This window comes from Solanum lycopersicum, chromosome 12 (genome assembly GCF_036512215.1).
Source record: "Solanum lycopersicum chromosome 12, SLM_r2.1".
Classification (NCBI taxonomy): domain Eukaryota; kingdom Viridiplantae; phylum Streptophyta; class Magnoliopsida; order Solanales; family Solanaceae; genus Solanum; species Solanum lycopersicum.
Window position 1 is genome coordinate 4,065,409 of NC_090811.1, and position 27,700 is coordinate 4,093,108.

Below are 27,700 nucleotides of genomic sequence, written 5' to 3' on the forward strand. Positions count from 1 at the left end.
AATAATTAAATCTCATGCCAAAAAAAATTAATGTATTTCTCATTTTTTTAGTAGAAGAAAAAGTAAAATATTTAACTAAAGCTATATTGAGCCTTGAATTAGAATTTTCTTTTTACTATACATAAATATAGATGAGTTTTATGTAAGTAAATTTAAATACGTAGAGTGAATTATAGATTATAAAATAATAAAAAAAATCCAAAGGTAAATTTTGAAAGAAAAATGAACATCGGATATTTTTTTTAAATAAAAAGTCATAGAATATTCTAATATTGAAAAGTATTCCAAACAAAAGAAATTCAAAAAGGTTCAAATTCATAATCATTAAAAAACAGGAAATTAATACACAGAATATAGAAGGGATTAGACAATGTATAAAATAACACATTCAACGTAATTTCATTAATATATTAACGTATTAAAATTAAAAGATAATTTTTTAATTTGTAAAGTTAATAATATCTTAATAATAAAAATATTAATCATCAATATTAAGAAATTGAATTTTAAGTGGTATTGAGATATATTTAGATATTTGATATCAAGTTGATTAAAATTCATATCAGATATCACCGATAATTACTCAATTTGTTCATTGTACTTGGCGGCCATATGCAATTTTTTATAAGCAATGTCACATTTTTTTATAAATTAATAAAATATTGTACAAAAATAAAAATAAAAACATAACTCACACATAAAATTTTATTTTAATAATATATATAAAAAATAATTTCATCAAAACTAATATCAAACACTTTTTTTTTTTATAATAGCTCAACTGTCGCTAAAAATTATATGATCAAAAACTTTAACTAACATAAGTTTCTATATCTTTTCCTACCCTTAGAAACAAACACAAAACAAAATAAAATTGACTTTAGCATACAAATATGTGCAAATATTTGTCTCAAAAATTTCTATCTAACAAGAAATTATAACTTCAAATCTTGGCATTTCATGCTCATTGTAAAAATTTTCCTTCTCCGTCTTCGAAACAATTTATATGATTTATTTTTCTTTTATTCCGTCTAAAAAAATAATACATAATAATATATTTCTGTATTAAGTAATAATTTCTCTTTATTCTTAATGAATTGATTTATAACTTTATAAATTTCTATCATTTATATTTAAAATTACAAATTTTAAAAATTTCTTTTTTAAGCTTCATGTTAAATCAAACTATCTCACATAAAATGAGATGAATGAAGTAAAAGCTTGGAGTAATTGGTTCAGTTTAAAAACTAAAAGTATATATAATGTATTAAAAACATTTTAAACTTTTTTTTTCTATTTTTCAATAATATTTGTGTAATTAATCTGTTTAAATTTTTACCCATTCTATTCTTTCTTATCCAAAATAAATGAATAATACCCCTTAATTGCTTCCCAAAGTTTTCTTGGAAAATTTATTAGAGAAAATGATAATTCTTTTCTGTAAAATGAATTAATACATCTTCAAATTTTTAAAAAATCATAGACATATTAAAAAAAAAAAAGAGTTATAAAAACACCCTTGAATTTAATATAAATTATTAATTTTATCTCTGAATTATCGATAATCTTGAAATATACCTTTTTATTTGACTAAAGGAAGCTAAATGCACCCCATATATGCTCTCAATATGTCATGACAAATCAAATCGTCTCGACTTATTGTAGGAGCATGAAGTTTTTTATAAAAGTCGAAAAAAGTATTGAAAATATTCCAAAACTCAACAAAAATTTAAGGATGCATTTCATTAATATTATAAGATCGAAATTTATTTAGCTCCAGTTAATCAAAAAAGTAATACTTCTAAAGTTAATAATTTGAAATAAAATTAACAATTTTATTAAATTTAAAAATATTTTCGATACTTAAAAAATAAAATAAAAAAATGTATCAACTAGATATGTATGTCACTCACTTATGTCTATTTGTTCCTTTTGTTTATTTCTTCTAAAGAGAGGAGAAGAAAAATTTCAGTGCCTTTCTGCAACTTTCCAAGATTAGCATTTTTTTACTCTGTTCTTTTTTTCCACCAATTACAAAGGTAAACTCTTTCTTCTCTTGAATTTATAATTAATCTCAGCTTAATTGAGTTCTTAATCATTAATTACCTTTCATGTAAAACTTCATTTTCTTGTCTTTAATCCTCTTTGCTTTTGTTTAATCAGTGGAAAAGCCTCTATTTTTGTAATCTTTTGTGTGGAAATCATGCTGCTTTTCCCATTTTTATTGTCATCATTTGCTTATAGTTCACTGAATCTTTGGTGGGGTTTTTCTTTTTTTTCATTTTTTGTACTTTTTTCTTTCTGAATTATCAAAAGTTTTAAATTTCCCCCCCAAGAATTTACCTTTTGATTCTTATTTGGTCTTTTTTAGATACCCTTTTGTTATTTGTGGGTGATTGAGTTTTTTTCTTGAATTTTTAAGCTTGAGGAAAACACTGACATTGATGTTTTGTTTTATTTGGTATTTGCAGTTGTGGGAAATTCTATGTGTTGGCTATGCAGAATTGTTTTTAGATTGAATTGAATTGAAGAAAAAAGATGTGTGTTTTTGGGGCAATGGATGGGAAGAGATTTGTTGTATGCTGTTTGCATTTGGAGATTTTGGTGTGGATGCTTTTAGCTTTTGTTGTACAGCTTTCAGATGAAGCTAACCCTGGAGATGGTAAGGAACGACAGTCGCCAAGTCTTAGTAGGCGTTTGGACATGAATTGAGTGATATATGGAAAAAAAGATTAGTATTTGATGTTCAGTTGCAAAATAGTATTTAGAAACTGAAGTTGTGTTTCGACATGCATTTTAGTTTTTTAAATGAGTTGTAAAACAATATTTTGAAAAGAGGTTCAATTTTTTCGTGTTTTGTGCAATGCTGGTTATGTGAGAATATGTAATTATCTAAGCTAGTTGTTGATTTGAGCTCAAAAAGATTCTATTTGTACTTATATATTTGAACTAGTAGGTGGTCGTCTTGCTTCTTATAAAGTTTGTACCTCTTGTTTAAAAAAATTTGGGGATAGGATATATGGTCGAGGGATTACAAGGTGGAGAATCAAACTCTCATCAATAAGGTGAAAGTTCAAAGTTCAAGTAGCCAACCGGCTCAACTACTAAGATTTCCTTATAAAGTTTGTACCTTCACTTGCATTGTCCTGACATTTTATTGGGTTTGCAAAGTTGAGGACTAACAGCTTTTGTGCCTATTCCGGTTGATTGCCTCTCAGGGAAGTTCGTAATTAGCCTTTGTTAATTGATTGGGTTCTAAGTTTCCACATGGTTTGTTTCTTTAATTGATTGAATACTGAATATCTGTGTGTTTTCATGGATCAATTTCGGCAATTTCTCCTTCTCAAAAAAAAAATAAAAATTTCGGCACCTTCTTCTTTGTGTTTGGAATTTCTTAACAATTCTCCTTTTGTATTGGTCAAGTTGCTGCAATTAATAACTTATATGCTTCTCTGGGATCGCCATCCCTTCCGGGCTGGGGTGCTGTTGGTGGAGACCCATGTAATGGACTTTGGCAAGGGGTCGAATGCGAGAATGGAAGCATACTGACAATGTAAGGACTTACCATTTACTACATTGCGTAGATTTTTGTGGAACTGAAATGCTAATCCTACTTATCATGTTGTAGTCAACTCAATGCTGCTAACTTGGGAGGTGAACTTGGGGATAACTTAGGCTCATTTTCTTCTCTCAGGACACTGTAAGCTTCTCACATATCTCCTAGCTTAAAAGTTTGCTTGTATGTATGCATGTGTTTTTCTTAGACATTATACGTGAACAGACGCTGGCCTCAGCTCGCAAGTAAACTCTCCAACTTTGAGAGTGGACATCTAGACACCTCAATTGGCAACTAAGGTCCCCTTTACATCTCGTGGTTTGGAGGTGTTTAGATGATCATTTTGTAAGTCGGAGTGTTCAACTAACTCAGTGGAGACGAGTTGAGGTGTCTGGATGTGCATACCCAAAAATGGAGTACTTACTTGCTAGTTGAGGCCATGTTTAAGTGTGTGTTATGTATTATGCCTTTTTCCTATTATTAATTTCCATTTAGTGGAGTCCACTGTAATGATATGTGAATACTAATTGTGGCCCTCTCCTATGGCAGAGATCTGAGCAACAACCATATTGGCGGAAGCATTCCGACTAATCTGCCAGTTACCTTGCTGCATATGTAAGTTCTACCATTTGACTTATGAAGGATCCCCAATAACACGGGAAAAAGAAAGAAAAGAAAGAGGACATGTTGATAAATATTGAGTAAAACAGTTGATATTCTTTACCTTGGACAGTTTTCTTTCAGCTAATGCATTCACTGGAAGTATTCCTACTTCTTTGTCTTACCTGAGTCGACTTTCAGCTATGTAAGTATCATTTTAGTGTAGATTAATAGTTGCTTACTTCATAAAGAATCAAATTCAGGTATTTTGCTGTGTGTCAGGTCTCTGAATGGCAATCATTTGACTGGAGAAATTCCTGATTCCTTTGAAGGCCTTACCGCTTTGGTCAATCTGTATGAAAGCAGAAAAAAGCATTTAAATACTTCCTTTTAGTTTTTTTTTTCATATGAATAACTGGTTTGGGTGTATCTTTCAACAGTGATTTGTCAAGTAACAATTTAAGTGGATCATTGCCACCATCTGTAGAAAGTTTGTCTTCCTTGACCACTCTGTGAGTAATTCAACATATTATACAGTTAGTTTATAACTTTATAGTTTGATCAATATGATAAAACTAACTTCTTTATTTCCAGATATTTGCAGAATAATCAGCTTTCTGGAACTCTTGATGTTTTGCAGGATCTACCCCTTAAAAATTTGTACTCTTCCAAACTAGATTTTACTCTAATATAATTCAGATAACTAGAATGATAGAATCTTACTAACATCTCTGCACCCCCCCTGTGTCCTTTCTAGGAATGTGGAAAACAACTTGTTTTCTGGGCCCATACCTCAAAAGTTGTTAGCTATTCCCAATTTCAAGTAAGTACATTCATTTTATGCATTCATATACTTGTTTCATCTTTGTTTATATTGAGTCAACATCTTGGTCACATTTAATATCAATGCATCCCTCGTCGTTTGTTGGAAATATCATTTGACATGTAACATATCGCACAAAAAAGATATATAATCATAAAAGACAATCACATGTATGTCGAAACCGCGGAAACAAATGTCTTTTCAAGTTCAATGTTACTTAATACTGCTCCCTATTTTCCAATTATGCCTCACTTTTGTACTATCTACCAGTGGTTATAGCCACACATATAACTTTTCTAGCTCCCAATATCCCCCTTCAAAGCTTGAGAACTTGTATCATCTGTACTATGCTTTATACACACAAGTAAACCTTTCAGAAACTTCTTGTTTACTAGTTCCTGATATCTATCTTAGTAAAAAATGGATGTGCTTGTATGCTTTGTTGCTCGGACTCGTATTGGATCCTCCCAAAATAATCCGACACTGGTGCAACAACATATTTGGAAAGTCCGAGCAACATAGCTTGTATGTTTCAAGGTCATTTTGTACAAAATGACCAGAAATATAGGTTTAATGTCTGACATGGATATGAATCCTAAACTTGCCCTTAGAATAAACGAAAGCTCAATGAGGTAAAGTAAGAACAAAACAAATAAGAAATTGACCTGAAAAAAGAAAAAAAGAATCCCGACAAGCATGTCATTTAAATACATGAATTCTATCATATGGCCAGTCACTCAAAACTTGGAAGTAAACAACTCATGTAGGCACAATAAATAGACAACAAATATAGGTATAGATTTACAAACCGTAGTACAATATGCATATGAAAACATACAAACAGTTAAGTTATGATATTCATGAGTCATGACCTGTAAAATAGACAAAATTGCAAGTTATTTAGTTTAGCAAGCTGGCTCCTGGTCTAAACTTGATCATAATTTAAGTTCACATTCCATGGTGGCTATACTCTAGTTAGGTCACCCACCTTAATCATATATCGAGCCTTAACTTTCGGGAGGCAAAAATTACATGGAAGTCGGGCATTCTTATGTATTAAGTTGACTTAAGTGGTACAAGTTGGTAGATATATTAGATATATGCAAAGATCAATGTATCAGTTGTTGGATCATTCTGTTACCATCTGAAACATGCCTTGTCGATTATGATCAATGATGGTTGCCTGTTTTTGTTTTTCGTGCAGAAAAGATGGAAATCTTTTCAACAGTAGTATTGCTCCTTCAACTCCACCCACATCATCAACAGCGCCTCCCATTTCTGGGTCTCCAACTTCAGCACAGACGCCATCTTCTCAAAGCAAACCTAAAACACAGACCGATGGACCATCAGCATCTGCAGAATCAAGTTCAACAGGAAAAAAAAAGTCTTTATCTGTTAAAAGGGTGATCTGGATATCAATTGCAGCAGTTTTGTCATTTATCATATTGGTTTTAGCAATCCTTCTCTGTCTGCCAAAGTGCCTCAGGAAATGGCACGAGACTCAAAGGACCCCCAAACACCATGAAATAGCCCCTTATATCGGTGCTAGAGAGAATCCTGGAGATAGTGGTTCATTAGTCCAACCTGGCCATGATATAGAAAAAGGTGCTACAAAATACTCAATATCTATGTTCTTTTATGATATCTTTTATCACTGTTTCTTAAAGTTCAACTTTTTTTCCCTCTGGGGTTCGTTTGGTAGGACGTATGAGAAAAATTGATGCATGTATTAGTGATTGTATTATCTAATCCTTTGTTTGATAGGATTTTCAGCATATGTATAACTAATACTATTCAATAATACAGGGTGTATAACTTATACATAACAAACCATGGTGTTAATAAAACAATGGTTATTAATACATGGATAAGTATGGTTAAAGACAGAATTCTCCTTAATAAATCAAGCTAAAACGTGGATAAGAAACTATATCTAGTATAACTAACCCCAACATCATTAATCCCAACTTTACTAATCTCGGCACTACTAATACACCCTATTTCAATACTATTATACATTCTACCAAATGACCCCTTAGTCACTTGAAATAAAAAGATACCGGGTCTGTTGTGTTGATGCACTTGAGCCAAGGGTCTTTTGAAAACAGCCTCTAAGCCACCATGTGGTAGTGGTAAGGTCATACACTCTACCCTCCCTAGAATCCACTTAGTGGGATTTCACTGGGTGTGTTGTTGTATTGGAAGTCTCTTGTGCAGTATTTAGAACTGAAAAGTTAATGAATCTCAAAGTTTAACCTTCTACTCTTTAGTCTTTAGTGATAAGTGGTTTTCTTATGCGTTAAACAGCTCCCCTAGTTGTGCCGCCAAACGAAAAGCAACCAAGAAGACCGGCTCCCGTTCCGAAGCCACAAGATGAGCAGCAGGTGAATGTGCAAACCATGACTGCGGTGCCAAAGAAGGATGATAGTGTGATAAACCTTGGCAGATTGGATATTGATTTGACCCCACCACCTCCTCCTCCTCCTCCTCCGCCGACTCTTCCACAAGAGAGAGTTATTGTCGAGCCGATTGCGCCTGCTAAAGATACAGCAACGAGGCTTCCAACCAGGCCACTTCCACTAACTTCTGTAAAATCTTACACAATTGCATCACTTCAGCAATACACTAATAGCTTCTCTCAAGATAATCTGTTGGGATCAGGAATGCTGGGTAGTGTATACAGGGTGGAGCTTCCTAATGGAAAGGTATAACTTTCAATTGGCATGCATATAATATATTTACCAATTTATTAACTGTGGTTTCCTACTTCCACTAGATCCTCGAGAGTCTTGACTTACTGCTTTTTCTCTCCTTGCTTTTTTTCTCCATCATGTTTGGTATTCTGGAATGCTAATTATCAGCAAGTAGCATCAAAATTGCCTCTTTATCTCTAGTATAAATTGTTACATTGCTTAGATCTATCAAGAATGGTTGTGATACAAGCAGAGTTATATGCAAGAAAGCTTTTTTTAATGGAAAATCCACCTTCATATATCCTTAATTAGAGTACTCCTTAGCAAATCTATTAAATGAATTCTACCTATTGTATCTGATATAATGTTTCTTGAATTACTTTAGCTAATTGAGACCTGCTTAAGGACAAAAGTTGTAATTGCTATATTTTCCCTCTAACTTTCTTCTAGTTCTTTTCTTTTCCTCCTTGTTCCAAAAGAATCTTCAACTAGTTTTTTTTTTCCAGTAACCAACATCATCAACGAAATCTTGTCTTAGAAGTGTATTTCAATTATGTTAAAATGAAAAACACCCTTCTATACTATTTCTCTGCCTTGACTTGTCTCACTTTATAAGAGGTACCACATGATACTGCTGCATCTTTTTTCTGGTCATGATTTTAACTATTAAAGTAAGTATGTGCATGCTGTTTCATTTATATAAATTACTTGGGGATGTATATGCATTTCTCTGGCATGCAAATCTTGCCGCTCTTCCTTCACTCGCACTATGCACCATATCATTCAAGTGGTTGCAACATTTCATTTCTGACACATGCTCCTTTTGGATGCTTCTGCAGTTGCTTGCTGTCAAAAAGCTGGACAAAAGAGTTTGCGATCAACAAACGGATGATGAGTTTCTTGACTTAGTAAACAATATTGACAGAATTCGTCATGCTAATGTTGTTGAGCTGATGGGCTATTGTGCAGAGCATGGTCAAAGGCTTCTGGTCTATGAGTATTGCTGTAACGGGACACTACAAGATGCACTGCATTGCGACGATGAATTCAAGAGACAACTTTCATGGAATACTCGCATGAGGATGGCTCTTGGAGCTGCAAGAGCATTAGAGTATGTCAAATAACACCACATACATCATGTTTGTGCTCACTCTCGTTCTTTGGCGCCTATAATAAGTGTTTCCGCACATACTAAATGATAAATCAGTGCTATTAAATGCTGAACAATAAAATGGTTCTGGTATAGTGACATTCAATAACAAAGCTTATTTTAGTCCTGAACTTTCTTGTGTTGTTTATTTTACATGATAAAAAGCCACACAAACGACCTGGAATGGTCTTAAGTATATGTAAAATGTTAGATGTAGCTGTCTTTTGTTTCCTCTCCTTTCTTTGCTTCTGCATGCCCAAGAAAAAGAGGAAGAAAATTAAATTAATTGGTTTGCACTGCTATGCTGTAAAAGGGAAGCTCGATGCACAAGGCATCCGACATTAGCAGTTTGGGGAAGGGCTGTAGCCCAAGGGGTGTGATGTAGACAGCCTATTCTAATGCAAGCAGTAGTACCTGCTTTCACCGCTCGAACCCGTGACCTTATAGGTCACACAGAGACAATTTCACAATCGCTAAGCAGTTTGGTTGTCCTTTTTTGATTAGATTTGCATGAAAAAGTGAGGTAGACTGCTGGAGTATGTTTGAATTAATAATCATTCTTGTTTGATGAAATGCAGGTATCTCCATGAAGTCTGCGAGCCACCTATTATTCATAGAAACTTCAAGTCTGCTAATCTTCTGCTTGATGAGGAGTTGGCTGTACATGTTTCAGATTGTGGTTTGGCTTCGCTAATATCATCTGGTGCTGTGAGCCAGGTAACTTGTGACCCTAATGTTTTGGAGTAGAAAGAATTGAAATGCTTCCTTGGATTATTAGTTTCCTCTATGAGCTGCAAGTGGAAAGAAAAAATGAATTTCTAGTGTTTGATAGAAGTGGACACGGGAGCTGAGTATATAATTTTAAAAAGGAATAGTACTGATAGTCAAAGTGTTTTCAACAAGATGTTGGAATAAGGAGCAGTAATAATGAATTCCTGTATATGTGTGAAGTATGTTCTTTGGGAAATGATTGGTTCTCACCCTGTAGGATAGGGTGAAGTGTTTTCAAAGGCGAGCTTAAAGAACGTTTGAGCCCTGAAACGAGGCTTAAAATGTGTTGAGCATTTCACGTCGCTTAATGTGAGATTAGGGGTCTATAGAAAACAACCTTTCTACATTTGAGGTAGGGGTAAGGTCTGCGTCCACTCTACCCTTCCCAGACTCCACCGAGTATGTTGTTGTAAGTAAAAACAAACGGTGAAGGTGCTCTTCTCATGATGTGTTTTATATGAACAGAAAATTGCTCTAGGATGCATGTGGATCATCTATCTTGCTATTATTTGTTGTTCTTCTGATAAAGTAGTCTTGCTTAGTCTTGGGTTTGATTACTATTACATTCAATTTAAGGCATGTCAAAAACTATATCAAGTTGACATTATACTGATTTTTCAGTTGTCGGGACAACTTCTCACGACATATGGTTACGGTGCTCCAGAATTTGAGTCAGGGATTTACACTTCCCAAAGTGATGTTTACAGTTTTGGTGTGGTGATGCTGGAATTAATAACAGGCAGAATGTCATATGACCGGTAAAAAAAACCTTCTGCATCTTTTTGAGCTAATATAGTTGTGCCTCATTTCTCAGTTAACACACCTGCATATCATATTCAGGACACGGAGTCGAGGAGAGCAGTTCTTGGTCAGGTGGGCAATCCCTCAGCTACACGATATTGATCTCTTGACAAGGATGGTTGATCCTGCTCTCGATGGAAAATACCCCATTAAATCACTATCACACTTTGCTGACATAATTTCCCGCTGTGTTCAGGTAAGTTATTCTATTGTTCCTTTCTATGAAACACATAAATGCTTTACTAATATGCATCGTCTAATCGCTGACTGTACCGAATAGTCTTAGATTGCGTCATCTCAATCAGGGATATTTCTAGGATTTAGTTGCGGAATAGGTTTGCCTTCAAATATCTCTCAACTTTGGAACTCTTATGCAGCATGAGCGAGAATTCAGGCCACCAATGTCTGAAGTTGTTCAGGACCTCATACAAATGATAAGAAGAGAATCTCACAGAAGATCTGATGGTGAATGATTTGAGTTAGACGCGCATACTGGGAATTCAGCCGGTGAGGATCTAAGGCTATTTCCTCTTCGAAGGAGCTGAGATACTCGGAAAAAGAAAGACGGTTTGCAGGCCAAGCACCCTGCTAGAGACAACTTCAAACTGAAGCAAAATGCACCTCAGAGAAACGCGATTCATGAAAATACCAACACATGCAGGCAACTTCTTAATGACATATAAAAACAGCTTGCTCATCTGATTCTTTTCAAGCTGCATCATTCTAATGTTCATTTAGGTTGACATGTGAGCACCAATACATAGAATTCATTGATCTTGACAAAAGTGTTATATTTTCCTGAAGTTATATATCTTTGCTTGCTGTTACATGTACAAACTTCTGATTTGGTTTTACAAGGATATCTTTCATTCTTTCTCATGCACTTGTTGTGTCTCATGTCAAAGTTATTTACTACTAAACTCATTACCAAAGGAGATGGAGACCTACAACCACTTACCATGTAACAAATATGTAAACTAGATATATAAGATATTAAGTTCAATATAGGTAAAATGTCCTTACCATTTACCTAATCTTTGTTGAAGAGTTAGCATTTGCATCCTTTCAAGGATGCACACACTCACAAAAATGATCTCAATGGCACTAAAAATCATGACTATCCCTCATGTGTTTGGAAAAAAAACCAATCAATTATAATGTGAGTTTGCGACACCAAGGAAGGGTGAGTCAAGCAGGACTATCACGTTTCTCCATTAGTAAGCTTTGAAAAATGATGTGTATATGACATTTAGCGGGACTTCATAATTAAAAAGACATTATTTTTATTCTATTTGTTTTAAAACTCGAATAGCTTAAAAATCTCAATAACAAGTAAAACCTCCCAATCAATATCGAAAACGAGACTTATGATAAAAAGGATAAAAGTGTACTTATGACTTTATCGCTATGATATCGAACTTGTACTAAAATAAAATATGCAAAGAAACCTCACAAACTCTCTACCCCGAAAATAAAACTCAAAACCTATATAAACCCCAAGATTTCTCTTATCTTCCTGGGAATGACAATTCTTTCAGATAAAGGAATCATAAATATAGTAAATAAATACATCTGAAAAAGTGAAAGAAATCTACACCATCAAGCTTAATCTAAACCCCTATACGTATTTCAAGATTTACCTTTAAACCCCATTTTCAAGATCTGTTTGCATTTGTATTTCTCTCATGGCTGGACGTTATTACAATGACAATCCGTTTGATGAAGGACAGGAGGATAACCCCTTTACGGTAAATTTGATTAAATCATCTTCATATGAGGATTTTTTTGTAGCTTCCTTTTTGTTTGTGTAATTTGGATGAATTTTTGTGGGTTTTGAATTCTGGGGTTCAAAAAAAATGTATTCTTTTTTTGTGTTGGAAACTATGTATTTGTCAATGGGAAACATTGGGGTTGATTTAAGCTTGTTTATTTGGTCTAGTTTTCTGATTTATGAATTGCATTTTGGGTTTTGATTTAGAGTCATTCAGCTGGAGAATATACTGGAAAATTTTCATATTGTAGGATTGAGCTGTGACAAAAGAATATTGCAATACGGGTTCGTTTACTGACTAGAAAGCAGGTTGCAATCGGATTATTTTATCATGTTTAAGTGTATGTAATGATTTTACTGGAGGGTTAGAGAGAATTTGTATGTTGTTGAACAACAATACTCATCTTTGTTTGGGTTCCTGGTCAATGCTCCAGCTCGGACTGGGCGTAAAGGGGGGGGGGGGAGGGGGGTTAGAGTGGGTTAGAGTTCCACATTGTTGGGGAACGGACGGTGATCTGCTTATATGGACTTGAGTAATCCTCACCTCATGAGTTACGTGTGGGGGTTGAGTTAGTCGTATGTATCATATCTTTGCGAGTATCAGTAATTAAAGAGGGGAGGATCATCATTATAATTCTGTTGGGTTGGTTCTTATTATTTGAATGTTAAGGTCATTAGCGTGCTATAGCCTCAAAAAGCTCATCTTTCTTGTAAAAGTTTTCTAAAATTTGGCATGTTTCATTTCTGTAACCTACATGATTAGTTCTGTGCATTCTAGATAAGTTTCTTCATAATATAATCTCCTTATTTTTTTCTCTAAGGACCAAGGGACTCGAGGAAAGGGTCAATCGAATTATGGTAGCGGTCCATTTTATATGATGGTAAGGTTATTACTTTCCTCCAGGTTTGATTTCTCAGTTTTGAACTCCGAATTGCTCAGAACTAATAATTTCATTGTCCCTATTTATATGAAGGTATTGATGGTGTGCGGGGTTAAAGATTTTAATTTGACTTATATATATATATTACAATAGAGTTTACTCAGTGTAATCCATAAGTGGGATATGGGGAGGGCAAGATGTATGGAGACCTTATCCATACTTTTCTGTGTGCACTAAATATATTATATTTAGTGGTATTCAAAAATATAAGAATAAGGGTTATTGGTTAAAATTAGTTAGACATAGTTTAATGTATATGAATATTTAGAAGTTTTGAAAAATGTATAGGAGTGAAATATAGTCAAGCATTTTTGGACATCCCAGATTGCACAAAGGAAAGAATGTCAGAAAGTTTAGACGGAGGTAGTACAACCTGCTAATCTGAGAACTGTAAATGAGTAAAGATCCTGAAAAGACATTGATCCTGCTCAAAAAGGCAAAGGCTAAGGGTTTTGTTTTGTGAGAAGGACCCCCATTACCTAGAAAGAAACAATGGATTTCTAAACATATCGGCATTCTTTGAAATGCATACACAAGATGCTAACTCATTTTTCAGCTACAACTGGTGAATGGTTTACAAAATGAGGGAGTTAGAATTTGTCTTTTATGTTGTCCTGTTACAAATTTTAAACCATCTACCCTTTCTCCTGTTGTCAGTATTCTTCTTATACGGTGTATTGCCTGTCAAACCTTTCTCCTCTGGTGTACTGTAGCTAATTTTGAGACCTTGTTTGCGCGCTGTGTCAGTCAAAAAATCAAGATATCTACCCACACTACCTCATGATAAAGGCTGTGTTTTCTTCCTCCTCCTTGTCCTTTTCTCATGACATAATTTAAGCACTGCTGCGAGCTTCTGGTTTATGATCTAGTTTAGATTGAACTTTAATATAAATGTAACAGAAATCCTTTATCATGTGAACTTGAGTTTTTCTTTTCCTTTTCTTTTCTACATATTAATGTGAAGGCTTGATCTTGATTCTTGAATTTGTTAGAATATCGATTTGCATGTCTTTGTTCTCATACCAATTAATGATTATGTATTATCTTGCTTATGCACTATTTTATTCTCTAAATCTTCAGAATCCTGCAAGTGTTCCTCCTGCTACAAACTCAAGGCTTTCACCTCTTCCTCATGAACCTGCTGACTATGATCGTGGTGCAACAGTTGATATCCCTCTTGATAATCCGAAGGTGAAACAGAATAATCAAACTTTAACTTTTGTACATTTTTCGACCACATTACTGTTGTGTTTGGCGAGGGATAGGATTGAATGATACTGCTCTCATATAACAATTCAGGATCTGAAGAATAAAGAGAAAGAACTCCAAGCTAAAGAAGCTGAACTAAAAAAATTAGAACAGGTAAGCTTGTGTTACATCCTATTGTCGCTACTGGTACTTATCTTGCTTTTGCTTTTCTTACATATTAGAAACAACTTAAGTTCACTGCTTGTGTCAACGATCTTTTGTCAATTCAGAGGTTCATCAAGTATGAATATCATGTGATTGTTGTATCTAGCTCTGGAAACTATTATACCTCATTTGCTTTTTTGTTAGTACGGAGAAAGTTTGTGTTAGCTACATTCCTCAAGTTAGTGTTTAAAACAATCTATGGTATAGACTATATTTCTCTTTGTGCATTTTATATTCTGTTAATTGGCTGTTCTGTTGGTTTCATTTAGGATCTGAAAAGGAGGGAAGATGCTATAGCTAGAGGTAGGTCTCCGGTCTAATGTATACATTTTTGTAAATATGAACTATATTAAGCTATTTTGATTGATTCTTCCCCACATGTGAGCTGATCTTTTTTTGGTTATACACTACAGCTGGAGTTGTCATAGAGGAAAAGAATTGGCCACCTTTCTTCCCCATTATTCACCATGATATTGCAAATGAAATTCCAATCCATCTACAGAAGTTGCAGTATGTTGCATTTTTTACATGGTTGGGTATGTCTGTCGATCTAACTCCCTTTAATGTCTTCTGCATAGCCCCCTAGTGAACGGATACTCGTAAGACTTCTCAGTTGAACATGCTAGCAAATATTCTACAACCTTTTAGTTTACCTATCTACTGGAGGTCAAGATGCATAGTGATCATTCTTTCTGCTTATAGTTGGTTGGTTTATTCCAAACAAAATTTGTACTACTGTTTTCCAGCTATCAGGAGTATTAATGCATTTGCATTTGAGATATCTAAATCACAAACCCATTTTTCAGGCAACAAACTTGTTACGCAAATGATTTAAATGACACTCAAATGTGGATGATCTAGAATAAACAAACTTGCTTTTTTGACAAGTTTGGTATTTGGATTAGCTTTGTAAGTCATGTTTGTGGTAGTGATGTTTTAAGAAAAATTGCATCTCAAAGCTGCCACTCCAACTAAAGATAAAAGAGCAAAAAAAATTCCTGAATAGTTTATTAGAATGATTTAGGACAAGGTATAGGCTTATCAAAATTCCTTTTTAATAGCTTTGATTGATCTCTCTTGATAATGCACTTATCGATTTACTTTGCACATGGTGAATTGCAGGTTTGGTAGCCTGTCTTCTATGGAACCTTATAGCAGTTACCTCAGCTTGGATCAAAGGAGAAGGTTGCTGCTGAACTAGATTAAAACAATTTTTTTTTATCTGCAATGACAACTAACCAGTAGATTTCTTTTTGTTATTGTAGGTATAACTATCTGGCTTCTTGCTATCATCTACTTAATATCTGGTGTCCCAGGAGCCTATGTGCTGTGGTATCGTCCTCTGTATCATGCAATGAGGTACTATATTGTATTCCCTCATTGTGGTAAATAATTTTCACCATTACCTTTCTTGTATTTATTTGATAATGCTCTTCTCTTCTGCCTTGCAAAATGTTTATGTCCATTTCGTCTGCAGGACGGATAGTGCACTGAAATTTGGATGGTTCTTCTTATGTTATCTCGTAAATGTTACATCACCCTTTTCAGTTTTTCCTCTTCTATTGCAGTTGATTATTGAGAAAAGTATTGATTGTTTATATTCATGTTGTAGTTTCACATTGGATTCTGCATCATTGCTACTGTGGCACCTCCCATATTCTTCAAAGGAAAATCTTTAGCGTAAGTTGCTTTGCCATATTTGAAGAAGCAATCTGTGCTGGTAAAATGAGATTCTAGAATACGGAATCCTTTTGCATTACCATCATAAAAACCATGCTCGGCTGAATCTCACTCTTTGACTTAAATGTATACGTTTTGAACTACGTATGTATGCTAAAATATAACGACCTTTCCTTATTCCCTGGTTTAACAGTGGCATCTTGCCTGCAATTGATCTGATAGGCTGGAATGGTTTGGTTGGGGTAAGCTTCAAGTTCTTGACTTAACGAGTACGTTTAAACGTTTCATTGACTTAACAAGTAAGTCTTTTTTACTTGCAGGTATTCTACTTCATAGGATTTGCATTCTTCTGTATTGAATCCCTGACCAGCATATGGGTTATTCAGGTTGAAGCTTTGTGCTTGCTATCTCATTGCTTTTACTGTCTTCTCTTACCTGAACATCTTTCGATGCGTTGTGCCATCTGCAGCAAGTGTACATGTATTTCCGAGGAAGTGGCAAAGCCGCGGAGATGAAGAAAGAGGCTGCAAGGTCTACAATGATGGCAGCACTGTGACAATACAAGAGAGCAAAGACAAGCAGCTTTGGAGCTGTTGAGTTCTTTGATTGCTTTCTTCTCACACCATATATCATATAAAATGTAAGGTTGGATTAGCATGTATCATATCATATATCTACTATAAATTATATTGTTATTAACACACATTTAATTATTTAATTTAAATATTAGATTTTATTAATGACTTCTGCACTTTCTAGATTAGTTCTCCACTGTATCGTTTTAATAAAAATGTTAATGACTTGCTCACTTTCTTAGATTAATTTCTAATCAAAATATTCAATTTAATAATATTTATCGTATATAATTATATGTATATTTAATTGAATCATATATATATAAATATATATATGTGTATACACTAAATTATTTTTTTAATAAAAAACTAATTAATCAAATATTAGATGTTTTTTTTTTTTAAAAAAAAGACCTTTTTCAACACTAAATTAACATTGTTCCTCTAATAACTTGTGCTTTGAAACTAAATTATTATGCAATCATTAATGTTTAAATGTAAGTATATTAAAATATAAGATTTATTATCTTTAAAAAGTTGCATTAAAATATAATCAAAAGGAATATATATGCTAAGCATGTAATCAAGACTAGTCATATTACAAGTGCAAAGATCCTAAATGAAAAGTTATATTATCGATCATAATATCATATTTTTCCATTTTTCCCCATTTTTTAAATAAATATTTACTGTTTTAATGGCTTAATAAAATCTTCATGCAATAAATGTTAGAAGTAAATTTCACGTAACATGATGCATGCACACCAAGTCATGATAAAGAGTTAAAAGAGGTTTTACATCAAAGTCAATACTTTGGAGGTTTGAAAGGGATTTGAAAAACGTAATTAAAGAAAAAGGCTATAATGCAATATAGTTATTCTTAAAATAAAAGTTTCTTGACTAAGAAGATCAACTACAGTAAGATGACCCTTTATTTATTAAGAGTATTTTGTAATGACTATTATTAAACTTTACTATTAGTCTAATTAACTGAGTATACATACTAGATTTTTAGTCATTTTAATTAGGTACATTATTTTGATATGATGAATTCTCATGAATTGAGTTTACTCTTTAAGATAGTTTGAGGCTAAGGGCATAGTTGCTAGAAAATGTTGTTGGGATTGTTTGTCTAATACTGTAATTTAGGTGCTTGTTTGGTAATTTTAATAGGTGGTCTTGACATTGATATAGTCATTATTGCCCATTTGTTCCATTCTTCTATCTAACTTTTTATCCGTTACTTTCTTTCTCTTAGGTTTTAGGTTTTTTTTTTCATTTTCCGCATTTCGATATTGTAGCATAGCGAAGATAAATAAACTCCGCCGGCCCTTACCATCGCCCCGCCTCCTGCACCCCGCCCCCGCCACCCATCCCCGATCTGTTAAATTTGTTTTCTTACTCAGGTGATTTCTCTATAAAATTACCTCATTTGTCCATCTTTCTCTCGTTTTTCTCCTCTCTTCTCTCTCCCAATGAATTCTCCGTATAATCAATTTTATATATCGGCATCTCTAAATTATACTCACCTTCTTCGATCAACTTCTCCTTTTTTTTTTCGTAAGTTTTTATTAAAAAATTGATCTTTATATTAACAATTTTGATTTTTGACTGTGTGAACAGTAACAGAAGCGGTGAGGAGAAATGTTTTGCGAAGAGGAGCTACGCGATATGAGCGTGTTGCAGAAAGGAGATGACTATGTGGAGGTTGTGTGTGGATGCACCAGTCGTAGACATGGCGATGCTGGTGCTAGACTTAGGATTTTCAAGTCCGGTGAACTCAAAATTGCTTGCGAATGTTACCATGGCTGCCCTGAAGGTTTTTACCATTTATATACATAAAATCATCAATTTAATATATTCCTTTTTTGTGCTTTTATACAATATAATGTGTTTATGTTAAATGCATGTTGTTGATTAATTTTATCATCGACTTATCATGAAATGTTGTTATGCTTTTCTTTTTTTTAAATTTGACTAATGGTATATTCTAATTAAAATTTCATCTATATGTTTGCTATAGTACATTATAATTTATTTAGATAATAACAATTCAACTAAACTTATAAGCATGTGTAGACTCTTCTCTATAGATAATTTTATTGGTAAAAAAACTGAGCTTTTGATAATGAGTTGATTAGCTTTGAAGAGGTTGAAATTTGATAATTAAGTACTTCATAACTTTTATATATACACACATTCTCGTGATTTTGTGATCAATAAAATAATTTGAGAACCGCAAGTAAAAATAGTAGACAATTTATTTCTTAATTGTGGTCAGTGTAATCACTTGATTATTGGTATGCTCTTATCTATTTTAGTAATTTGATATCCTACTATTTTTTTTTCTCATCACTTAATAATTAGCATGTTATTATTATATTTGTTTTATTTTATGAAACAAGATAATTTATCCTTTCTTATTATCTATTTTGGTGATTAGATAATCTTAGTCCATTTGCCTTTGAGAAACATGCTGGAAAAGAGAATAACAGATGGAAACATAATATTTGGGTGTTTATTGATGGTTATAAAGTTCCATTGATAAAGACTACACTACTGAAATTCTACAACATGTCTCCAAAGAATGCCAAGAGGCCACATAAACTTGTTCTTCATCGTGATGAATTTATCAAATGTACCAAGTGCAGTAAAAGACGTAGGTTTTATCGCCGCTCTAAGAATGAATGCAGGAGCTACCATGATGCATTGGCCAATGCTAATTTTCAGTGCTCAGATATTCCTTTCGACAAGTAAGTTTTCTTTTCATACTTAATTTCTTAAATAATCAGAATGTTCATCTTTGGTAACATGTTTTACTTGTTGTTTTCTTAGATTTTCATGTGATGATGCTGAAGAGCGAGCTAGTCGAAGGGCGTGTAAGGGATGTTTGCTTTCACCAACATGTGGAGGTTGCACTTCATGTGTGTGCTTTGGATGTGAAGTGTGTTGCTTCTCAGATTGCGATTGCCAGACTTGCATCGACTTCAGAAAGAATACAAAAGCTTAAAGAGTATTTTGTGACATTTGAATGGACATTTAGTTCATTTGAACCCATGTATTTTGTTCACATTCCTTTTTAGACAGTTTACTCAAAATTTGCAATTCACATTTCATAGTTTAAGGCCTTCTTTTGGCTTTAACAGTATAAACAATATTTTCAGCGGAGATGAATATCCTAAGGGTTTGTTTGATATGAAGATGTTTCTATATTTTCGTCAAAATGTTTTGAAAAGCTATATATATATATATATATTTTTTTTTTTTTGAAAATGAGTTTCTTGATGTAATGATCCTGAAGGTCATTTTGTGATTTTTACTTCTTTTCCCTTGTATGACCATCCTCGTAGTAGTGATTAGCTATTTATGACTTGGGGTTGGTGAGGTCTATTATGATTTTGGTCATTTCTCTAGCTCTATAAGGTGATTTGTAGTGTAGTTTAAGGTTAAGCAAAGTTTCTGAGGCATTAAGAGGTGTTTTGGACCTAGAATTTGATCCCTTGTGTTTCTAAAGTTTTAGGTTGACCACGATCAACACTTGGTCATGTAACCTTCATAATAGTTTTTTGGTGATTCAAAATTTCGAGATCATTTTTGTCAAAAATATACACGGACATCCATTAAGACCTTATCGATGGAGCCAGTTGGCCACCACGGTCAAAATGATCAGTTTTCAAGGTCAAACTAGCTCCAGAGCAGGTAAACCCCCTATTTTGTAAATTTCATGCTATATGCCACCATCTTTTTTTATGACTCGAAATTTCGAGATCATTTTTGCGAAAAATTTACGCGGACTTTTGTTAAGACCTTATATATGGAGCCGGTTATTCACCACGACTACGACCCATTATCAAGGTCAAACAGGGCCCAGAGCAGTAAACCCCCCATTTTACCAATTTTCTAGTGCTATAGTCCACCATCTTTTCCGGTGATCCGGAATTCCATGATCATTTTTTTCAAAAATTTACATGGACGTTCGTTAGGACCTTACCTATGGAGCCGGTTGATCGCCACTGCCAAAACGGTCTATTTTCAAGGTCAAACGAGCCCCAGAGCACCTAAACCCCCCATTTTACTGATTTTCGTATGTTATAGTCCACCATCTTTTTTGGTTATCCTAATTTCCGAGATCATTTTTTGCCAAAAATTTGCACAGATGCCCGTTAAGACCTTATCTATGGAACCAATTGGTCACCATGGCTAAAACGGTCCATTTTCAAGGTAAAACAAGTTCTAGAGCAGGTAAACCCCCCTATTTTGCCAATTTTCGTATGCTATAGTCCACCATCTTTTTCTGCAATTCTAGAATTCTGAGATCATTTTTGCCAAAAATTTTCACGGAAGTTCGTTAAGACGTTATATATGGACCCATTTTCAAGGTCAAATGAGCTCCATAATAGGTCAACCGTTCATTTTGCCGATTTTTGTGTGCTATAGTCCACCTTCTTTTTTGGTGATCCAGAATTTTGAGATCATTTTTGCCAAAAATTTACACGGACTTCTGTTAAGACCTTATCAATGGAGACTATTTGTCAGCACGGCCAAACGACCCATTTACAAAGTTAAACAAGCCTGGAGCATGTAAAATCCCAATTTTACCAATTTTCGTGTGATATAGTCCACAATTTTTTCGGTGATCCGAAATCTGAGATCATTTTGCCAAAAATTTACACGGACATCTATTTGACCTTATCTATGGAGACGGTTAGTCACCACAGACACCATATTTTATCGATTTTTGTGTGTTATACACCATAATTTTGTCAATTTTTGTGTGTTATACACCATATTTTTTGGTGAACCAAAATTACGAGATCATTATTGCCAAAAATTTACACAGAAGTCTATTAAGACATTATCTATGGATTCGGTTGGTCACCACAGCCAAAACGATCTATTTTTAAGGTCAGACGAGCTTTCGCTGATATTCATGTCAACCATCTTTTTTAATGATTCGAAATTACAAAATCATTTTTGCCAAAAATTGACATGGACATCCGTTATGATCTTATTTATGGAGACAGTCGGTCACCACGACCAAAACATCCTATTTTAAAGGTCAAACGAGCCCAAAGCAGGTAAACCCCCTCATTTTGCCGATTTTCGTGTGCAATAGTCAATCATCTTTTCTGGTGCCCGAAATTCCAAGATTATTTTGGCCAAAAATTTACAAGGACGTTCTTTAAAACCTTATATATGGATTCGGTTGGTCACCACAATCAAAATGACCCATTTTCAAGGTTAAACGAGCCACAGAGTTAGTAAACCCCCAATTTTGCCCATTTTTGTGTGCTATAGTCCACCATTTTTTTGGTGATACAAAATTACAATAATTTTGCAAAAAAATTACACGGACGTCAGTTAAGACCTTATCTATGGAGTTGGTTGGTCACCACGACCAAAATGACCTATTTTCAAGTTCAAACGAGTCTTAGAGGAGATAAACCCCAATTTTTCCAATTTTCGTATAGTTCACCATTTTTTGGTGTTTTAAGATATGTCGAGATCATTTTTCTAAAATAATTCACGGATGTCGGTTAAGACCTTATCTATGGAGCCAATTTGTCACACGATCAAAACGACTAATGTTCAAATTTTTTGTGGATTTTCGTGTACTATAGTCCACCATATTTTTTGATAATTTGAGATTATATTTTCCAAATATTTAAATGGATGTTCATTAAGACCTTATATGGAGCCGGTCCGTAACCACCGCCAAAACGTCCCATTTTCAAGGTCAAACGAGCCCAGAGCAGGTAAACCCCCCCAATTTTGCCTATTTTCGTGTGCTATAGTCCACCATATTTTTTGTAATATGAAATTCCGAGATATCTTTCGCCAATCATTTACACAGACGTTCGTCAAGACCTTATTTATGGAGCCGGTTGGTCACCACGATCAAAATGACCAATTTTCAAGGTCAAATAAGCCCAAAGCAGGTAAACCCCCCATTTAGTCGATTTTACATGCTATAGTCCACCATCTTTTATGGTGATCCAAAATTTTGAGATCATTTTTGACAAAAATTTACAGAGATGTTTGTTAATACCTTATCTATGGAGCCGGTTGGTCACTATGGCAAAACGACCCATATTCAAGGTCAAACAAGCCTAGAGTAGGTAAACCCTCAATTTTTTCCAATTTCGTGGCTATAATCTATCATTTTTTTTTTGCTGATCCAGAATTCCATGATCATTTTTGCAAAAAATTTACACAGCCGATTGGTCATCACGGTTAAAACAATCCATTTTCATTGTCAAATGAGCCAATGGCAGGTAAACTCCTTATTTTTGTGTGCTAATAGTCCATCATCATTTTTGGTAATTCGGATTTTCGAGATCATTTTTTTCAAAAATTTACACGGATATCCATTAAAACCATTTCTATGGAGCCCATTGGTCACTGCGGCCAAATGAAACATTTTCAAGGTCAAATGATCCTAGAGAAGGTAAACCCCTCATTTTTAAGGTCAAACAAGCCCAAAGCTAGTAAACCCCCTTTTTTGCCATCGTGTGCTATAGTCCACCATCTTTTTTAGTGATCCAAAATTCCAAGTTCATTTTTGTCAAAATTAAATACGAACATCTAAGACCTTATATATGGAAACGGTTGGTCACCACACCCAAAACGATCCATTTTCAAGGTCAAACGAGCCACATAGCAGGTTAACCCCCATAGTCCACCATCTTTTTTGGTTATCAAGAATACCGAGATCCTTTTTGCCATAAATTTACACGGACATATGTTAATACCTTATATTTTGAACTTAATGGTCACCACAGTCAAAATGACCCATTTCAAGGCCAAACGACCCCAGAGTAAGTAAACTTCACACATTTCTGATTTTCATGTGCTGTAGTCCATAAATGGTGATCCAGAAATTCGACATCATTTTTGAAAAAAATTTACATGGACATCCACTAAGACCTTATTTGTGGATCCGGTTTATCACCATGTCCGAAACAGCTCATTTCAAGGTCAAACGAGACCCAAAGCAGGTAAACCTCCCATTTTACCGATTTTCATATAGTATAGTTCACCATCTCTTTTGGTGATGCAGTATTCCAAGATAAATTTTTCCAAGAATTTACAAGGACGTCCATTAATATATTATCTATTTAGCCGGTAGGTCACCATGGACAAAACAACCACTTTTCAAGGTCAAACGAGTCGAGGTAGGTAAACCCCCATCTTGTTGATTTTTCATGTGCTATAGTCCACCTTTTTTTAATGAGAATTTAGAGATTATTTTTGCCAATAATTTACACGACCATCCATTAAGAAATTATACATGGAGTCGGTTGGTCACCACGCCCAAAAAGATCTATTTTCAAAGTCAAACGAGCCTAGAGTAGGTAAACTCCTGTTTTTGTCAATTTTAGTGTGCTATAGTCCACCATCTTTTTTGGTGATCTGGAATTTCAAGATCATTTTTGCAAAATATTTAACAGACGTCCGTTATAATCTTATCTATGGAGTAGGTTGGTAACCAAGACTAAAACAACAATTTTCAAGGTCAAACTAAAATCGAAGTAGGTAAACCCCCCATTTTTCCTATTTTCAATTGCTATAATCCACTATCTTTTTTGGTGATCCAGAATTTTGAGATAATTTTTGTCAAAAATTTTCACGAACGTCCATTAAGACCACATCTATGGAGCCAGTTGGTCACCACAGCAAAAACAACCTATTTTCAAGATCAAAAGAGCCTAGAGCACGTAACCCCTCCTATTTTGCTGATTTTTCATGTGCTAGTCCACCATATTTTTTGATGATTTAGAATTGCAATATCATTTTACCAAAAATCTAAACGGACATACATTAAGACCTTATCTGTGGATCCGATTGGTCACCGCTACCAAAACGGTCCATTTGCATGGTCAAACAAGCCTCAGGTAAACCCCCATTTTAAAGATTTTCAAGTGCTATAGTCCATCATCTGTTTTGGTGATCCAAAATTCGGAGATTATTTTTGCCAAATAGAAATCCGTTAAGACCTTATCTATGGATCCGGTTGGTCACCACGGTCAAAATGACCCATTTTCAAGGTCAAACGAGCCCTTCAACAGGTTAAACCCCTATTTTGACGTGAGAGAGAACCGGATGCATAGACAAGGTCTTGACGGACGTCTATAAAAAATTTCAGCATTTTTGACGTTCGAATCCGGATCACTAAAAAAATGGTGTGCTATAGCAAATGAAAATTGACGAAATGGGGGGTATGCGCACTTCTAGGCTCGTTTAACCCTGAAAAAATGTCAGACTGGCCGTGAGGTCCAACCGGCTACATAGGCAAGATCTTAAAGGACGTTTATAAAAAATTTGGCATTTTTTGACGTCGAATTCGGATCACCCAAAAAATGGTGTGCTATAGCACACAAAAAATCATTGAAATGTGGGTATGCGCACTTCGGGGCTCGTTTGACCTTGAAAATGGGTCGGACTTGCCTTGAGGTCCAACTGTATGCATAGCCAAGGTCTTGATGGATGTCCATAAAATTTTTTGGCATTTTTGACGTTGGAATCTAGATCACCAAAAAAATAGTGTGCTATAGTACACGAAAATAATCGAAATGCGGGGTATGCACTCTTTGGGGCTCGTTTACTATGAAAAAATGTGTAAGACTGGCCGTGAGGCCCAACCGGTGCATAGAAAAGGTCTTGATGAATGTACACAAAAAAATTCAGAGATTTTGACGTCAGAATTTATATCACCAAAAATATGTTGTGCTATAACACAGGAAAATCGATGAATTGGGGGTATGCGTGCATCGGGGCTTGTTCAACCTCAAAAATAGGTCGGACTGACCGTGTGGGCCAACGACTATAAAGATAAGGTCTTGACGGATGTCCACAAAAAGTTTTGGCATTTTTGACATCGGAATCTAGATCACAAAAAAATAGTGTGCTATAGCACACGAAAATCATCAAATTGGGAGTTGTGCGCACTTCGCAGCTCGTTTGACCTTAAAAATGGGTCAGAATGGACGTGAGGGCCAACCCGCTGTATATCCAAGGTCTTGATGTACGTGCATAATTTTTTTGACATTTTTGACGTCGAATCCGGATCTCCAAAAAAATAGTGTGCTACATCACATGAAAATCATCGAAAAAGGGGGTATGCGCGCTTCAGGATTTGTTTGACCTTCAAAATGGGTCGGACTGGCTGTGAGGTCCAACTGGATGCATAGCGAAGGTGTTTACGAACATTCACAAAAATTCTTGACATTTTTGATGTTGTAATTCGGATCACCCAAAATACACAAAAATCATCATAATAGGGGATATGCGCACTTTGAGGCTTGTTTGACCTTGAAAATGGGTCGTATTGGTCGTGAGGGCAAACCGAATGCATATCAAAAATCCTTATGGACATCCACAAATTTTTTGGCATTTTAAACATCAGAATCTGGATCACCAAAAAATGGTGTGCTGCAGCACACGAAAATATTTGAAATGGGGGGTATACGTGCTTCAAACGCTCGTTTGACTTTGAAAATGGGATGGACTGGACATGAGGGCCAACCGGATACATAGTGAAGGTCTTGAAAGACGTCCATAAATTTTTTTGGCATTTTTGAAGTCGGAATCAGGATAACCAAACAAATGGTGTGCCATAGCACATGAAAATCGATGAAATTAGGGGTATGCACGCTTCGGGGCACATTTTAACCTTGAAAATTGGTTGGATTGGCTGTGAGGGCCAACCGGATGCATATCCAAGGTCTTAAAGAACGTCCACAAAAATATTTTCTATTTTTTGACGTCAAAATCCTGATTGCCCAAAAAATAGTGTGTTATTGCACACAAATCATCAAAATGGAGGGTATGCGCGCTTGGGACACGTTTGACCTTGAAAATGGGTCGGACATGCCATGAGGTACAACTGGCGGCATAGCCAAGGTGTTGATGGACGTCCACAAAAAAACTCAGCATTTTTGACGTCTAAATCCGGACAATCCGAAAAATGGTGTACTATGGCACACGAAAATCGTCGAAATGGGGGCTATGCGCGCTTCGAGGCTTGTTTGACCGTTAAAATGGGTTGAACTGGCCGTGAGGGACAATCGGCTGCATATCTAAGGTCTTGACAGACGTCCACAAATTTTTTTGACATTTTGACGTCAAAATCCGGATCACCAAACAAATGGTGTGCTATAGCTCATGAAAATCAACGATATGGGAGGGGGTATGCACGCTTCATTGCACGTTTAACCTTGAAAATGGATTGGACTAGCCGTGAAGGCCAACCGACTATATAGACAAGGTCTTGATGGACGTCCTTAAAAAAATTTGGCATTTAATGACATCGGAATCCGTATCACCCCAAAAATAGTGTTCTATTGCACATGAAAATCATCAAAATGAAGGGTATGCGTACTATGGCACACGAAAATTGTTGAAATGGGGGCTATACGCACATCGAGGCTTGTTTGACCTTGAAAATGGGTTGGAGTGGACGTGAGGGACAATCGAATGCATAGAATCTGGATCACCCAAAAATGGTGTGCTATAGCACACGAAAATCGTCGAAATGGGGGGTATGCGTGCTTCGGGGCTCGTTTGACCTCGAAAATGGGTCGTACTGGCCGTGAAGGCCAATCGGATGCATATGCAAGGTCTTGACGTACGTCCACAAAAACCTTTGGCATTTTTAACGTCGGAATTCAGATTACCCAAAAAAAATGGTGTATTATAGCACACGAAAATCGTCAAAATAAGGGGTCTTGCGATTCGGGGATCGTTTCACCTTGTAAATTGGTCGCAAAGGTCACGAGGGCCAATCAGCTACATAGACAAGGTCTTGACGGACGTCCATAAATTTTTTTGGCATTTTTAATGTCAAAATCTGGATCACCCAAAAAATGGTGGGCTATAGCACACGAAAATCGTCAAAATGGGAGGTATACGCGCTTTGGGTATCGT

General features: G+C 35.1%; 3 protein-coding genes across 8 annotated transcripts; all 3 read left to right on the forward strand.

Moving 5' to 3' along the window:
* Positions 1–1,894: 1,894 nt before the first annotated feature.
* Positions 1,895–11,277, forward strand: LOC101255469 (protein STRUBBELIG-RECEPTOR FAMILY 3). Of its 6 annotated transcripts, none has more exons than XM_069292581.1 (17): positions 1,895–2,039; positions 2,472–2,662; positions 3,015–3,553; positions 3,629–3,700; positions 4,106–4,171; positions 4,290–4,361; positions 4,439–4,510; positions 4,597–4,668; positions 4,751–4,816; positions 4,914–4,979; positions 6,184–6,584; positions 7,287–7,684; positions 8,512–8,783; positions 9,401–9,539; positions 10,215–10,351; positions 10,434–10,590; positions 10,772–11,277. In XM_069292581.1, coding segments are annotated over exons 6-17 (1,878 nt in total). In that variant the 5' UTR covers positions 1,895–2,039; positions 2,472–2,662; positions 3,015–3,553; positions 3,629–3,700; positions 4,106–4,171; positions 4,290–4,359; the 3' UTR covers positions 10,868–11,277. The 6 variants fall into 6 exon arrangements, with proteins under 6 accessions (XP_069148682.1, XP_069148684.1, XP_004251794.1 ...); XM_069292583.1 differs by having other exon boundaries at positions 1,899–2,039; positions 4,301–4,361; XM_004251746.5 differs by having other exon boundaries at positions 1,899–2,039; positions 3,424–3,553.
* A 520-nt stretch (positions 11,278–11,797) lies between these two features.
* On the forward strand, positions 11,798–16,939 carry LOC101255769 (secretory carrier-associated membrane protein 1). Its single transcript, XM_004251747.5, has 13 exons — positions 11,798–12,142; positions 12,987–13,046; positions 14,187–14,297; positions 14,406–14,468; positions 14,789–14,822; positions 14,933–15,055; positions 15,642–15,704; positions 15,785–15,878; positions 15,997–16,042; positions 16,132–16,199; positions 16,393–16,441; positions 16,520–16,585; positions 16,669–16,939. The coding sequence occupies exons 1-13, from the start codon at positions 12,080–12,082 to the stop codon at positions 16,753–16,755; spliced, it is 927 nt and encodes a 308-aa protein (XP_004251795.1). The 5' UTR covers positions 11,798–12,079; the 3' UTR covers positions 16,756–16,939.
* Positions 16,940–17,995: 1,056 nt separating this feature from the next.
* LOC101256068 (protein ULTRAPETALA 1-like) lies at positions 17,996–19,998 on the forward strand. The gene is made up of 4 exons (XM_004251748.5): positions 17,996–18,180; positions 18,398–18,593; positions 19,218–19,527; positions 19,610–19,998. Exons 2-4 carry the CDS (start codon positions 18,419–18,421, stop codon positions 19,782–19,784), a joined length of 660 nt encoding a protein of 219 aa, XP_004251796.1. The 5' UTR covers positions 17,996–18,180; positions 18,398–18,418; the 3' UTR covers positions 19,785–19,998.
* The last annotated feature ends 7,702 nt before the right edge of the window (positions 19,999–27,700 follow it).